This window comes from Olea europaea, chromosome 5, assembly GCF_002742605.1.
Source record: "Olea europaea var. sylvestris chromosome 5, O_europaea_v1, whole genome shotgun sequence".
Classification (NCBI taxonomy): domain Eukaryota; kingdom Viridiplantae; phylum Streptophyta; class Magnoliopsida; order Lamiales; family Oleaceae; genus Olea; species Olea europaea.
Window position 1 is genome coordinate 10,007,504 of NC_036241.1, and position 17,793 is coordinate 10,025,296.

General features: G+C 31.2%; 1 protein-coding gene across 4 annotated transcripts; it reads right to left on the reverse strand.

Moving 5' to 3' along the window:
- Positions 1-18: 18 nt before the first annotated feature.
- Positions 19-7,422, reverse strand: LOC111394581 (chaperone protein dnaJ 10-like). Of its 4 annotated transcripts, XM_023020470.1 has the most exons (11): positions 7,317-7,421; positions 6,788-6,927; positions 5,629-5,688; positions 4,667-4,749; positions 3,184-3,346; positions 2,976-3,105; positions 2,493-2,651; positions 2,225-2,397; positions 1,540-1,620; positions 300-414; positions 19-198 (listed from the first exon to the last, which is right to left on the reverse strand). In XM_023020470.1, exons 2-10 carry the CDS (start codon positions 6,872-6,874, stop codon positions 331-333), a joined length of 1,020 nt encoding a protein of 339 aa, XP_022876238.1. In that variant the 5' UTR covers positions 6,875-6,927; positions 7,317-7,421; the 3' UTR covers positions 19-198; positions 300-330. The 4 variants fall into 4 exon arrangements, with proteins under 4 accessions (XP_022876238.1, XP_022876236.1, XP_022876237.1 ...); XM_023020468.1 differs by having other exon boundaries at positions 19-414; XM_023020469.1 differs by lacking the exon at positions 7,317-7,421 and adding an exon at positions 7,196-7,291 and having other exon boundaries at positions 97-414.
- Between the last annotated feature and the right edge of the window lie 10,371 nt (positions 7,423-17,793).

A 17,793-nucleotide genomic window follows, 5' to 3' on the forward strand; every position in this document is an offset into this window, starting at 1 on the left:
AAATAGCAAATCATTAAATTAAGAAAACAAAGTTGTCTAGTTTATATACCATTCTAACTCACGCCTGTGATGATTGAAATTTACAAACCTAAAAAATCTCACTCGAACTAAGAATGCCTGAAGGTTAAAGTTCTATGTAGCTTTCTTTCCTACAAACGCAGACTTGGATCACAATGGGAAACACCCAGCCCGGAAAAGCTTACACGAAAAGAAGTGCATTATGTCAATGTCGATAGGTGTACCAAACATTCGGGGAAAAAAAAGAAGGCACTATAAATACAACAAGAACATCGACATATCCGAATTTGAAGCAGACAGGAAATTGGGTCTTCACTTAGATGGTGTGGCACCAGCTGGGCTTTCGGCAGTTTCACGCCGTAAACTGCTCTCTCTAACATAATTGGCCTTGGCACCCTGAGAATGAATGAAAATCGCTCGTTTCCAAAATAAGATGAACCAATATATAAATATGAACATGCAAAACATAATTAGAATCTTATTAGTGAACTTATAAGAATTTCTAAGCTTAGCCAGACAAGATTATGCTTGGCTCCAGGCTTCCTGCCAACTCATTTTAACCATAGCATTAATAATTTCAGAAAACAAATCAATCAAAATATCTTATAGGGGATCTCAGAAGAATTCTAGAAGAGGAATTACCTTTTGTTGGAAAACTATGACGAGATTAAAGACTGGAACTTTTTAAAAATGACAGAAGAAAATCACATATGAGACTTCAAAAATAGATGAACTTATTGGAGAAAATACAAGAGACAGTATGAAATTTGAGACTTGAAACACGTTTAGAATACGTTATCCTTTAAGCAATATTTGCCCCCTCTTAGTTTGAGATTACTTTTGGGATCCATCGACAATATCTTCGAGGATATGACAAGCCTTTGAAAGTTTGCACAAAGCAATTAAATGAAAACTCAACAAATGAACAACACTTTGACTTCCGAGTTTATGGTTTCAAGGAGGAAGAATGTGGTGTATGAATCTTCTATATATCTAAAATTCACCAATTAACTCTTTATGTAAATGTTTGGCAATGCTTCATTTCAAAAATTATAGGAAAGGAGGTGAACTTTCAAGGAAAGATACTATGTTTCCGATAAAAATTCAAACAGAATTTTGAGTTAAGCATTTCCATACCTGCGAGAAAAGTCAGAAATTTTGCTTCATTGTCCACTCTTATTCTTTCCGACTAAGGATAAATAATAAAAAATACTCCTGTTTTTATGTTTAATATTTGAAAAACAAACACTGTCCATTATTTTGTAGAAATTTAGAATATATAATCGGTTTCTTCTTCTTCTATTTTTTTTTCCCGTACTTTGCAACAGATGGAGCACTACTTTCTACTCTAACTGCCAACTATACAAGTTTCAAGTTCATCTTTACAGCATACAAACACGGTTCAACATAATATCAAGTTTATATCTGAAAACCACAAATTATGGATGTTTAACATTTAAGTCGTCAATTTGTATGATCTCATGATTTAAACTGAAGGCTGCTAAGGTATCAGTTACTTACTTGAAAAATTGTTCCAAGTTTCCGCATTCCTCGGGCCCGCAGCTTGAGAACATCCTTGGAAGCACTGGGATCTTTGAGAACCTGACATAAATGCAAAAGATAAGCACATAGTTTATTATACATAAAAGGTTCTTCAATTAATTGTTATCTTGCTTATTTCCGAATTCACACAATAAAACTTGCAGATTGAAGCTAACTCCCAGGAACCATATGAGCTACAAGGCATTCACTATTTTCTTATGAATCAAGCTCAATATAAAGCAGCCAAGGTAAGCTAATAACACTATGGAAAATAGCATACTGATATGAGAAAATTGCAGCATTGGTCCTCAACCTATGTCCTATATTAGAAATTGGTTCCTCATCTTTTTCTCTCTCTTTTCACTTGTCTTTTTCATTTCATTTTCTTTTCTTTTTTATTTTTATTTTATTTTATTTAAAAATAAATATATGGCTCTCTCTTCACTAAAAAAATTGATTTTCAATGGATTCTTGGTGGAGAAGTTCGAAGATTGAAATGTACCAGTTAGAGAAAAACTTGTACATAGACCATAGGTCCGAGAACGTGCTGCAATTTTCCTACTTATATTCACAAGAGGCTGCACAAACCAGCATCCTTGACTTGTATATATAGAGTCACAAAGGCTAACAAAATTCAGAACATCGATGAGCTTGTAAAACTTACTGCTTGGCAAACACGAGATAAAATTGACTCAATATCTGCCACGTTAATCTGCCAAAGGGAATTAACCATTGCATCTTTCTTTTCTTCAAACATTTTGATGGTATGCTCGTCCTTAATCTCTCCTTCACCTGACTTGGTCAACTCCTCCTGTATTTGAATCAAGGACACGGCGGCTGGAAATGGAAAGAGAGGAAAGCTTGGTGGACATTAGAGCCATTTGAACAAAGAACGATACTTAAATAGCAAAAGTTTGTGCACATATTGTCACCTGAAGCTGCTGAAACTTGAGACTTTATCCAATGCCCTTTATCCCGCACCCATTCGGCAAGAAACGGAACCTTCATGTAACGCTTGCCCTTCCCCATTTCTCTTGCAGCTTGTCTCGTGTATATGTAACCAATAGTATGCAGCATAGCCTCACCAAAAGCTGTAAAAATGATACAAAATGAGTACTATTTTCCTTTCAAGCATGGGTGGGTAAGCTTAAAATAGAGTAGTAACTTTTTCTTTCCAAACATGGTTGGATATGTTACTTTTCTCTTATTTTTAAGTCAAAAGGTCACTCATTTTGAAAGACAACTCTTGCATCTGCCAGAAAAATTCATTTTCCAGAAGTTGGAAAGGGGGCTTGGAAACAAGCTATTCCAGAAAAAAGATAATTCTTAAAAAAAGCTTTATTCGTTACACATTCATAGTAAAATCAAGATTGAAATTAGAAACACAATAGAACATGCAAGGCAACAATGCTGACCAGCTTCAGAAAGACGACGGGCTTCTGATTTTGCCCATTCCACAAACTCGGTAGTTTGACCTTCAACAAATGGTAGTAGACGATTTTTCAGAAGTACTATGAGCTTCTCTTCCCTTTCCTTTTGATTGGCCTTCAGAAGGAAAGAATATAATTCAGTTGTGTATATCTTAAAAAAGGCGTTTACAACTGCAAGAAGACATAAAGAAACCTTCATCTTCTCCTGAATTTTCTGTTTTTGAACTTCAGGGGCTAATTTTTCATCAACTTCAACAGATGCCATGGAAGCCAATGCAAGCTGCCCTATATAATCTTCAAAGTATTCACTCCCAAACATCATTCCAAACACAGCTGCAGGGTCAACCATAGAGTCTCTGGAGAAAATAGAGATTAAAATCAAATATTTTTTCCTCATCACTTCTATTTGGTAAGATTAAAGCAAAAGAAGCATAACGGTCAATGCATGTTTGGTACACAACACTGGATACGACTGCACACTATAATTAAATTCTAATTTTTTCTTTAGAACTATTATTGAGTCCTCCCTTACATACAGCCCGTAATTGCTTTTTAGCACAATAATCATCAGTTTCCCTAAGAGCAATTCTTCGTTTGGTTCGTGATGGCTGCAATTGCATGGATTGATAGGTGCTATTTCAAACCTTGATAAATGGGCCTAGTATTCTTATTGGCATCTTTACTAGTAATTGGCAGAGAATTTACATTGTTGTCTAAGACCAGTTTTGAGAGCTTAGAGTGCACCTTCTGGCTATAAATTCAATTCAGGGTTTACGCTCTTATTTGTTCAAAATAGTAGGAAAATCAAGATTTATACAAGAAAATTTATTAAGCTCCCGTTTGGCCCCCATTAATTTTCATTCCATTACATTTCATTTTTCTTTCTCCTATTTTCAACTACACAATTTTCATAAAATAATATTATACGCAAATCAAAAAAATTTCCTTCTTTTTTAACAACTCATTTTTCAAAAAAAATACTATTCTACCCATTTTCATTACCACAAAATGAGGGCCAAACGGGGGCTAAGTCTTGATAACATAACTATTTGCACAAGTTAGTGGTTCTAAATAACATCCAGATTCCAGATTTGCAAAAGGAATTTTATACCCAGATTTACTTTTTAACTATTAAATGTAAGCAGGTATATAGCAAAAATCATTTCAAAACATAATTGGTTGTAAACTCATAGTTTAAATAGAACCATATAATTGTTAGGTAGCTTGAGAACTGAATATATTTATAACAAATTGGATGGAAGGGCACAAATGATCCACTTCAAAGTAAAATGCTTGCATTAAGGGCACAATCGTATTTTCTGCATTCCGGAAGAATTTTCTTAATAAATGTAAGTTAGGATGAGTAATCATGAGAAAGGTTTTCCTGATTTTCTAATTTCTTCTCTCTCAAAATTACCCATGTCTTCATGGTATTTTATTCTTCCAAAACATGACTTTACAGTTTCAGCCAACATAAAAGTTGAGGTGTTTGCATCCCTTCCCAAAGCACTGTTTCCCTGTTTTTTCATGCATTTAGCCTGAAATATTTTTGTACCTTTCAACAAAAAGTCACATCAAATTTAATCCAACATTACTATCAATAATCTGGAAATTGTTGGACCACCACCTTCGTATTTGTTGAGACTTGTTAAATGTTTTTAAAAGATAAAACTTACTGTGGTACTCCCTCTTTCCCGTGTTTGTCATATGCTTCACGCTTTTCAGGGTCACTCAATACCTGATAAGCTTCTCCAAGCACCTGCATGCATAAAGAATGACCATAAAATGATTATCCTTCAAGGCAACACGAAAACTAGAAAGTAAGTAGACTAAAGGTTTTACCCTTTCACACCCCCACAGAAGAATATGTAATACATTAATACATAAGAGATAATAGTTTACAAAGTTGAAGAAACATTGTAAACAAGAATACAAAATGTCTTTTTCTATGAATTTGTGAGTTTTCTTTTTTTCTTATTCAAGGCTTTTGTAAAAAAATTAAGACAGATTTTGATGTGCATTTGCTTTCCTCGTTATAGGATAACAGAAAGAGGTTACAATAATTCCATACATTGCATCGTCAAGAAATTTCAGCTAATTATTTATGTGTAGTGATCAAAGGTGCCAACACATCTGGTGTAATCAGTCTCCGGAATAATTTGAAAGGTCAGGGGTGATGGTCTCAATTGATAGTGAGCTAACTAGATTGAATGTGCAACAAAGGTAACAAAAACTTAATCTCTATAGTTTATGTAATTCAATACTTAACTTAAGCTATTAACAGTCTTGCAGTCCATTTATTCCTATTTGCAATTAAGCATTAGATTTCCTTCAGAGTTCAATTAAATTTTAGCAATTTTAGGTGCAAAACATTGAGATTCGTCAATAAAAGACAACAATAACAATTGAAAAAATGTTGCAATCAAGGGAAGCTTTAACCCAATTTCTATGCTTTTATTATTAAAAACAAGATGAAATCTGAAATGTAAACCAAAATACACACAACTATAGTGTTCATAAACAAGCATCAACAGACATGGCAGGCCTGTTCATGTTCAAATTATGGATGCCATATTTCATAAGAAAAAGTAAAAAAAAAACAAAAACTTCGATAATTACATGTATAAGATCTTGTTACCTGGAAATTGTGAGCAGCTTGTGAATCTCCAGGATTTTTATCAGGGTGGACAACCCTGGCCTACATGAGAGTACAAAAAAATTAATTCAAGTTTCAAGCATTTCAACGTGGTCTCAAATGATATCTCTCCTGTTCTCAAGTTTCATGGAATGAACTAAAAAACATTCAAAAATAAATGAATTAACCTAAGTAGAACCTTTTAACTTTCACAGGCATATCATTCTGATATTTGACATTAACAATAAAGTTTAACCTGTCTATTAACCGTCCATACTGTATTTACAAAAAAATAATTCTGCACTTCTCTCAGCACAGGGAGAAATGGCATATCCTTATAGTTTAGAACTTTAGACGGGCGAATCAAAAAAAATATGCAAGCCGATGCCTGATGGTATATATGGAACTATGGGTATCAAATTTCAAATTTGAATACTAAGTTGTAGCTGAGTTCTGAACAATCATCAAGAAGTCAAATGTACACGGCAATAAATGGTTCACTGTTTTTCATCTCCGTGCTTCATGATAAAAGTACTTTGACTGCACCCACATGCATACAGGCTTAACAATAAAATGGAATAAGCATCAGTGCAGAGCAAGAGGAGTCAGTTTTGCTTGATTGTGTTAGTAAAAGCATTGATTCTCCTGACTTCATTCTCATTGACAGCTTGTATTGCGAATCTTAAACTGAAACACACACTAACAGTTGATACTAACCATCGGATGGAAGTGGATGGTATTATGAACAAGATTCTAGCTCCTTTCATTCTTTAATATTGTTGGTAAAGTGTACCAAATTTACCCTAAGGCTACATTTGGCATACCAAAGTAGACCGTAGAAGAAATTGTGCATAAAATTAGATGATATAGTACATGGAATTAGAATGGATTAAGGTGGATAAGAATGCTTTTTGTACTATCTTTCCAATCCTATTCCTATCTAAACCGACATCCTCACTCCATATTATGGATATCATTCGTTAGCTTAAGAAATAAAATGCAAATAATATTTTTTAGAATGAAAAAATTAATAACTAACATAAAACTTAATCCTCTATAACAATGTCAAAATACTATATGTAGTCAATTTTTATGCTTAATTCCTTACACGGTCTAATTCAGTGTATCAAACACAATTGGAAGGCGTTAACTATAACCTTACCTTGATATAGTAAGCCTTCTTAATATCCGCAGGCGAAGCATCAACTCCAACTCCCAAGATATCATAATATTCGGTATCCTTTACCATGACTTATCAGTCACAGAGTCACAATATAGACAGATTACACCGGCTCTACAAGCCTTCAACCATCCAAATGAGGAGAAACAGTGAGAACCACATCAAGATAAATCCAGAATGCATAACACAAAAAGTTCTAAAATAAACAACTACAGATGTTAATATGGAAAAGTTTTAGCACATTAGAAAAATATAAACAAGACGACAGAAATTTAAGTCCCATTTTTTTTTGGAGAAATGAAAATTTTAAATAAAATAAATGTAATAAAAGTTCTTAAATCATAAACAGATCAGAGCTGAAACAGCACAGAACACAATCACTCAACCTACAAATGATTATGAGCCGACAAAAATGGGGGAAGTGGCAAAATCACTTTAGTAAAGACAAGGAGAAAAAATGAAACCCACAAAATATGATCAACAAAAATAAATTAAGTAAATAGAATCCTACGCAAGCTAAATTAATTCTTCTCTGGCTCTCGAGTCTCGAGTTCCTTTGCTTGGGCAAATTAAGTTTATTATTATTTTGCAAATTCTTGATGTTATCTCTTTCTTATCTTTACGATATGAAATATTAATTTGCACCTGACGCCGTGATGCTGACATTGGAAAACTTAACCGCGTATTTACCAAAATACGATTCAAAATAACAATAAGGCCCTGTTTGGCACTCATTTTTATCAAAATGCATTTTTCTCTCTCTTTTTTTCAACCACACATTCTTCATTAAAATAATATAACACGTAAATCAAAAACTTTTTCTTATTTTTCAACCACACATTTCCCATCAATTTACTATTCAAAAATACATTTTCACATAAAAATTCCTACCAAACACCCTCTAATAATAATTGTGGATACTAAAATATGAATTTGCTACTTGTATATAAAAATGGAATTATTGAAAATGATGTGAAAGGAAAAGATTGGCAAACGGTAAAATGCCAAGCAGCATTATATAATCACTTATGTAAAATTTGATGTATATGTAGGGCCCGTTTTGGTAGGGATTTTGATAATTGATTTTTTGACCATTAGAAGAAAAGTGGGGTCCACATGTGAGAGAAGAAGTCAAAAATTACGGCTTGAATAGTAAAATAACGGTCAAAAAATTAATTTTTTGGAGCAAAAAATCCCTACCAAATGGGGCCGTAGTAAAGTCCAACTAAGCTTCCGTTTGAACCACATTATTGTAAAAATGAGAATGAAAAATATAGTCGTTATGGATTTCCACATAAGAGATAAAAAGTCAAATGACGTGACTTAATATGATAAATAACAGTTATATTTTTCATTTTAATGAGAAAATACTGAGACTCAAACAAAGCCTAAATAATATGTATTTTTAATAGTATTTTAAAAGGCATAATGCATGGAGACCAAACTATGGACTACACTAACTTAAGTAAGGTTTGGGAGTAAAAAAGCATAAAAATGCATTTTCTTATTTAATATTTTTTTAATTTTTAATAAATCAAAAAATTATTTAATAATTAAAAATAATACTTACTAAACATTTAAAACAGATTTATAGGAACTTTATACATCTTTTCAAAATTTTCAACAAAAAAGATAAATTTCAAATTTAAATACAAAATAGTAAATAAATAGTAGATGAACTTAAATCTTATCTAACTTTTTATCGGGCTCCAATTCAATATCTTCTTCTTCATGTAATTCGTCCTTCGTGTCTTCCAATACAAATGCTTATTTTAAGTTATGGCAAAATAAAGAAATTAGCCATTGACAACACAAATTTTTAAAATAAAAATTTAAAAATGATGATAATGCGCGCATTATTGCTCCTAAGCGCGCCTTAGCAATCAACGACGCCAAATAAGGCACCAAGCCACTTAGCTTGACATTTTGGATGAGCATCACATCTAGATACCGCCTTTTCGAACACTGCTTTTTAGTAAATGAATGTTATATTTCTAAAATTTTAGTTATTATTGTCATTTTATTTTTATTTTTTTTATAATCCTAGTTATTCTCTATAAATATGAGCATTTTGTTATCAATAAAATATACACAAATTTATCAACTTTTTGAATTTCTTTCTAGATCATAACACGGTATCTTCTCAAAGTCAAAGTGAATTAATTAGAAGGTAATAATTTTTACAAATATAATTATCTATTAATATATTAAAATTAATTTGATGATATGTGAATTTTACTATATACATGTACATATATATCATGACGAGACCACTTCTTCCTCTCATATGCTTTTTCTCTTATATGCAAATCCATAATGACTATTTTATTATCATGTATAATGATTGCTTTTTAATGGATGTTTTCATTCATCTGCACACATATTTACACGTGTCTGCATTAATGAATTGGCATCTTTTCAAGGGAAATGATAAATGTAACATTTATACAGCCCTCACAAGAGGGGGTCCCCTCTATAAGACTTGTTGTACGCTCTGGCATCTTTTCAAGGTAAATGATAAGTGTTGTACATTTATACAGCCTCCTCATAAAAGGGGACCCTTTCTGTAAGACTTGTTGTACACCAGACTGTACAGCAAGCATCTCCCTCTTTTCAAGGTGTGCTAAATAATTATTTGCACCTTTGCATGTCCATTATATGGATAAATTAATCTCAGTGTATAGACAATTAATTCACAGGGGATTGCCAAATACCTCAATATAGCAGCGGGCCCCACTTATTCAAAAAAAGGAAATTGCAACGAGCTCCATCATGTGAGTACCCTGGCAGGGACCTGTAGGTCCCTGTACGCCAAGCTTCGTTCTATATAGATTCATTAGTCAACGTTATAATGGAAAATTTATTGTCATTCGAATTGTAAATCTATATCTTTTGTACATCACATATTGTAAATTTGTACATATTTAATAGTCAACGTCACTTTTTTTTTTTTTTGTTGCTTTTTTTATCATTCAATTAATTATCACGTTCTTATTCTTTTTTAATATATAGTATAATTTAGGATTTTAATACTCTTATGTTTGTCCATTATAAAATATTATTGCTCTTAAAAGTAGCACAATATTATTTATCTCAAAGAATATAATTAAAGACGATCTAACATAAATTAAATTTTTACTCTTGAAGAGTAAAAAATTATATTTTTTTTTACTCTTGAACAGTAGCACAGTATTATTTATCACGAAGAATATAATTAAAGACGATCTAACATGTAATTGTTCTTTAAGAACATGAATTATAATTTTTAATATTTTAGAATAATATTGATATATTGTTTTTGAAGAAGTAGTAATAAAATAAAATGTTCTTTCAAAATAGTATATGTTTCAAAAAATATATCATTTTGAACTATTATTTATTCCTGAAGGAAAATATATAACTCATCTTATGTTGACGTTGATTGGTTTGACTACTTGATTGATTATTATATAATTATATGATGTTTAATTATATTTATTTTATTTTATTGTGTAGTTACTCAAATAGAAAACAACAGAAAACTTTAGATGAATTGTCAAAATATCCGTTTGGTTGATGGTGAAACTACGCATACTATTTTTTAACATAACATTAGTAGAAAATAATGTTAATATGATATTAGGTTCATCAAGTATCATTGAAAGTTTCGGAAGGGCTTGTATTTTTTTTATCAAATAATATAAAATTATATATGGATGATACACTTAATTCTAGTAAAGTCAAAAGAAATTTGTTTAATTTTAAAGATATATATTATAATGTATATTACATTGAGATGGTGGAATAAAACAATATTAAATATCTTTACATAACTTTTTTTGTATCTGACTAGAAGCATATAAAAGAAAAACTTTAGGCACTCCCTTCTAGCATGTATTATACATTCATAAAAATGATTGAATCAAACATTATGATGAACTAGAAGTTCTTAGACCCAAAAAATTTTATGTTTTGACATTATCGACTTGGATATTTAGGAACAACTCACATGGACATCTACTAAAAGAACCATAAGATTCTTTTTCCTAATGATTATCCATGTGTTGCTTTTTCGCAAAGCAAGATGGTCATTAGACCTTCTATTACAAACGTCAATATTTAATTTTCAACTTTTTTGAAAAGAATTCATAAGGATATGTGTGGATCGATACAACCACCATGCTAGATTACTTGCCCAAATCATAAAATTAGGATATTAATTTCTAGATTACTCAATCATGACAATTCGTCTTTCTATAATACTGGTGAATTTAAATCACAAGTATTCGATCTGTATCTCAATTTGAATTGTTATTGACCACTAGGTTGCACATATCCATATACAAAATGGGTTAGCGGAGTCGTTTATCAAACGTTTACAGCTTATTAGTAGACAATTACTTATGAAACAAAACTCTCGAACTCTATTTGGAGTCATATCATATTACATTCTGCATCATTGGTTCGTATAAGCTCAACTACTAATTATCAATATTCACCTTTTACAACTTGAATTTGGTCATGAATATAATATTTTTCACTTATGGGTTTTTGGTTGTATTGTCCAAGTCCCTATTTCACACCCACAACATACTAAAATAAGTCCAAAACGATGACTTGGAATTTATGTTAGTTATGATTTACCATATATTATTAGGTATATTAAACTTTTAACGGGTGATTTTTTTTATTGCACATTTAACAGGTTGTCATTTTGATAAAATGACTTTTCTAACTTTTGGAGAAGTAAAACTACATCATGAAAAATAAGATAAATTTTTTTAGAATGAAATAACTCAATCTCATTTTGATCTTCATAACAATCAATATAAGCAAGAGGTTGAAAAAATCATTCACTTGCAAATAATTGAAATTCAATTATCGAATATATTTGTTGGCACAAAAGTAACAACGTCATATATACTAATAGAAAATATTTCTACAAAAATTGACACCCTTGTTAGACAATATGCTATTGCAAATGAATTTCAAATATATCAGAAGCGTGGTCAACCAATCAATTCAAAAGACTATGTACTTCAAAAAATAAAGTACAAGAGAAAAATCGACCAAATTTTTTGAAAGAAGTAATATTAATAAAAATTGATCAATCAACTATTGAAAATATGGTTCATGCATAACCACAAAGTGTCCAAAAATAATGAGATTTCAATAAATTATTTATTATCTCATTAATTATGGAAATGAAATAACATTGTTATAGACAATATTTTTTGCTTTTAACGTGGCTCTTGAAATTATGTAAAATGGGGATTCTAAATCACAGTCTGTTAAAGACTATCATATAAAAATAATTGATCAAAGTGGAAAGAAGCTATACATGTGAAGTTAAATTCATTAGAGAAACGAAAAGTATTTAGACATGTAATTCTAACACTTGAAAATGTAATCTCTGTAGGATACAACTGGAACTTTGTAAAGAAGAAAAATGAAAATCATAAGATTACAAGATATAAAGCTCAACTTGTAAATCAAGGTTTCTCACAAGGACTTGGAATTTATTATGAGAAAACATATTCTTCAGCAATGGATACTATCAATTTTGAATTTTTAATTTGACTGTATCACAAAGGCTCGACATGTACCTTATAGATGTAATAACATTTGTATGGTTCACATAATAATGTTAGGAATAAATGATATATCCTTGAGAACTATTTTTCTCAATTAAATTGCAAGGATTCTTATATGGATTAAAACAATTTGAACATATATTGTATAATTGTGTTATTAAATATTGGTTGAAAAATGGTTATAAAAACGACAATGTCTATTCATGTGTCTTCATAAAGAAAACAAATATTGGATTTGTAATTGCAGTAATTTATGTTGATAAGTTAAATCTATTTGGAACTTCTGAAGAGCTCGATAAAACTGCAAATTATTTGAAAAATAAATTTGAGATGAAAGATTTGGGAAAAAACTAAATTTCGTCTTGGGTTGTAGGTTGAACATTTTTCAAAAAGGGTTATTTGTTCACTAATCTCCATATCTTCATATATAGAAAAAGTTTTAAAATATTTTTATATGAATAAATTACATCTATTGACATTACCTATAGTTCTTCGATCACTTGATATGAAAAATATCAATTTCAAAATCCATATATTGTTTGGTTTTCAAGTCTTAGATGAAGTTTAAATTTCTGTCATCAAAAAAGTTTTATCACTAGTTAAAATAAAATAAAATAAAAAATACAATTTTAAGATTTGGTTAAAATTGAAAACTAATCTATTAGAATTTAAACATTTAAAGGAAAAAAAAAGCACTTTATCATAAAATGTGAACATGACAAAAACTATAAGTTGTAATCATAGGTTTCACCTTTTCCAACAATTTTTTAATTACGTTGAAGGTTCTCAAAATTGCTTTTTGTTGTACTTATGCCACAAATTTTTTCTTTTAATCATTTTTATCTTTTACTTTCAATTAATTATTAGCATAAATTGTTCCTGATGACGGTTTTCTTTCAATAAATTATTAAAGCATATGAAAAGACTTAATTGTTCACATTAATTTTGAAATATCTTACGTAATTCAATTTTCCAAAAAAATAACATTTTGAAATTTGGTTAAAATTGAAAACTTTATAACCAGCTAATCTAATTGAATTTAAATTTTAAGTTATGTAATAAAAAAATTATCATAAAATGTAATTTTGACAAAAAGATATTTAGGGCGATTATATTGTTATCATGGCTTTTTTTGTTCCACCTGTTTTTAATTATTCTCAAAATTTACTTATTGTCATACTTATGTCACAAATCTTTTTTAGTCAATTATTAGCACATTTTTCATCCAATAAATCCACTAAAGCATATAAAATGATATTTAACTTTTCTTTCAAAGTATACTAACATAATATATAGACGAGAATCATTGTCAAGGACAAAATATATCAATTAATTAAAGATTTATATAAGAAATACGATAGAAAAAAATAAAAATAGAGATTTAAGTGCAACAATTAGTATTTGATGGTTGTATTTCCCAATATTAAGTAATGAAGTACGTTGTTAACTTCAGACTTTGCTCCGGCAGTGGTATCAATGCCTGGTTCAACAACATTGTCAACAACCTATACATGTTAACATCCTATACATGGCCAGCCCGTTCCTCAACATTGTCAGCAACCTGTTCCTCAAAAACTGTCAGCAGCTTGTTCTTCAAAACTGTCAGCAGCTTGCATTTTCAAGAACTATGTTAGCAGCCCATTCTTTGACATTCTCAACAGCCTCTTCAATAACAATGTAAGCAGCCTGCTCATCTAACCTCGTTTGAACACCTCCCTCAACAATAGCTACACTTCCCTGATCCTCCATATCTACATCATCAGATTGAACACTCCCCTCAACCCCTACATCCTCTCCAACCTAGTCACTTTCAGGTTCTTCCACACCATCCCCATCTACCCTTATATTCTCGACACTCTGTACTGCAATTTTCTCAGCAATGTGTGCTATCCCTTGTACCTCAACAAATGTATCTGTTACCTCCTCATTCTGCACATCGGCATGGATAATGAACAGCCTGATCCTCAACTGATGGCTCATCCATCATTTGCACACTCTCCTTAACATTATCCACAGTTTGATCTTTCCATCGCTGCTCATCTGACCTCTTTTGAACAGCCCTCAACATTATCCACACTTCCCTAATCCACTATATTCACATCCAAATGCTCACAATTTTGCAGTATCATTAACACAAATTTCAGGGGTTTGTGAAATATGTAGAATTCTCTCCTGATAAAAAGAATAATAAAAAAAAAAAAAAAAAACATGTTTTCAAATACAAAATGAGAACATGTACAATCACATTGACACTCTTTATGTTAACAAAAGCACATCATTTTATTGCCTTATCCAACATAGGAATAATACCCAAACCGTAGTCGCATGTTGAAGCGAGGCAAGACACAAGTGCAACCACCATTTATAAGAACATAATGCCATTTTTTAAGCACATGGTTCACGTCCAATCCCTAAAAATTTCTCTCTCAGAATATAATGTCATTTTTGAAAACATAGGAAAATAAAAAATTTGAAAACTAACTATCAACGGCAAGCAATTTCTGTATAATCACAATCTTTAGATTCGTGGGGATCCACTGTTGAGAGGAAATTTCGTGATTCTTCTAGTTCTTTTTCAAATGTAAGGAACTGAACAAACGTAACCTTTTTGTTTTGGTATTAGAATAATTGGTTTTGCCTATTTTTCCCGTCAAGTAAGTTTCCCTTTTAAGTCAAAATTCAAAACTTCCTGTTGGTTGACTACAATTTGGATGGAATGCGTGATATGGACCACCGCTGCAATTACATATAAAGGTTTGGGATTGTGGCTGTAAAAATTAAAGGTTCAGGTGTAATCTGTGGTAAAATGAAAGGTTTGGGACCGACATACAATTTTCCCAAATATTTAAATAAAGCTGACAAAGAGTAAGGGGTATTTTTGGCACTCAACATTTTTTTTCCCATAAGCATAGGATTAATTATGCTAATGATTGCTAAAGTTTGGAGTAAATTTAAAATTTTAATTGAAGTAAATTTCTTATAATATTTCTCACATAAGTTTTTAACAGTTATACTAATGATTACCTAGTTAAAAATATTAACATTTTAATCCTACTGGGCACTATTAAATACCAAAGTAGAGACGAACTACATTTTATATTATTCGGATCCACATGATGTTATGTGAAGTCAATCGACCCTACAAAATTTCACAAAATTTTCTTTCTTTTCATTTCTTCAATTCCTCGACAATTTTCCCCTTTCTTCCTCGGATTTTTTTAAGTGTACAAGGAAATCTCCCTGTAAAACTGTAAATATAGCAAAACTCTTCTTCCTTACCACTTGCACGCCAAAGAACCACCACCACAACATTGAATGTGTTTCTTTATCTTCGACCTTATTTTCGCTATATTCTTTCAAATTTTAGTCTATTTGTCTCCACTTTATACCTCTCAACTCTAGTCTTTGTTTCATTCTAACTTGTTGACACCAAGACCTTTGGTGGCATCTTTGAGCTCTGTAACGACTATGGAAAAATTTCCTCCATCGACAAAGACAATATGTAATATAAAATAGAATTTTGTTATTTATGAGAATATATTTTGATTTTTTCTAGAACTTTTTGTTCTAGATAACTTCAAGAATCTTGCTATGCTTTATGAATGTCGGTTCAATGGGAAATTGATTTTAAAATATTTTTCCAAACAGCCAAATGCCTTCTGATGGAGGAGATTGTTAGGATTATGTGGTTTTTATTGTTGTTATTACATAATTTTTTTTAAACGAGTTTGCCCTAAATTAATTTTGAATATTGTAAATTGTATTCAACGAGTCTTGTAATGAAAAGGGGTAGATTACGATTCCTTAATTTCCGTTTTATTTAATTTCGTTGCAATAGATTTTTTGTGAGTCTGAAAGGGACATAAGATTTTATTGTAATTATTTTTTGGGTCATCTTTAATTGTGAAAAAAAAAAAAAAAAAAAAAAAAAGAAGACGAAGAAGAAGAAAAAGACCAAGGCTACAAATCCTCCATCTTCTACAACAAACAATGTGATGCTCGAAAGGGCATTGCCGTACAGAGGAAGCTACTACTGTAGCGCCTTTAGGGGTCCTATGTCACCGATCTTTGGGTGTTGCGACGATGGTCTTCATTTTATCTTCGACAAGTAGATAGTTCTCTGAAATATACTGCATTCTGTAGAACACCGAATAAGACTCGAGGGTTTGAAGCAAGATTGGATACAGTACGCAAGTGATTGTTTTGAAAAGGCACGCTACAAGAATAATCTCTTAAACTCCAATGTGTTTAGTTACATGGAAAATGTCAGACGAACATCATGGTTGACACAATGGGTAACCACACCCTCACATGTCGAGGTGAGTCCAAATGCTTAAAAAAATACCGACTTCCATGTACGAGTGTGTGCGATCATCCCCGCAGTCATCTGTGCTGATCATGTAGCTCGGTCCTAGTTACATTTAAAGCGAGGTTTTTGATACTACTAATTGTGTATTTAGAAATACACTTGATATGCTTATTGTAGTTTTGAGCGGAATGACGTCTATATGCAACTAAAATAATTAAAACAATTATAAATACATTATATCCCAGTCTTTATAAATGGTCAACTTGTCCAAAAGATAATTTATTAATTTTCTTATTTTATGCCTGATGAGTGTGTTTTACTTACGAGTTTTATATTATTTTTGAATTGATTATTGACTATATCTTATGAGTATTGAACGCTTTTAATATGTTTATTAGTATTGTTTTATAGGTTTGTGAGGTGGTGCTAATTATTTGAAAAAAAAAAAAGAAAAAAAAAAGAAAGGCCTATTGACATAAATCAATGAAAAAAGAGGAATAAAAGGGCAAAAATAGTCAATTTTCTACATCAAAAGAGGGAAAAATGAGATCGAGAGGCGGCGCCACGATGCCATCAAAAGAGGAGAAAACAGGCAGAAAGGTGGATTGTAGCACCCCTACGCCACCATGAAGAGTGGTGAGACAGAGTTGTGGCTATCAGGCACCACATCCTAGCTATCAGGCGCCACCTAAGAAATTGACACGGCGTCGCCATGCCACTCCTATGCTTTTTGGCCCTTTAAAGCCCATAAAAAACTTTACATCCCAAAAAAAAAAAAAAAAAAAAAACAAACAAACAAACCACAAGGGAAGTATAAATATAAGAATGGATGCACTTTTGAGGAATTACACACATTAAGATACGAAGAACACAACTTGAGAATAAGAAGAGCGAAACAAATGAGGAAAAAATCAAGAAATTAAAGGTTTAAGACATTAATTGGAAGAAAAAGAAAATCTCAGTGCAAGAATCATTTATTTTTCTACATCTTTCTTTAAAATTCAGTGATGTACTCAATACAAATCTTTTGTTTTTCTTTTTATATTATGAGTAGCGAAACCATATATTAGGACGAATAATGAATCTATTTGATACACTTTATTTCT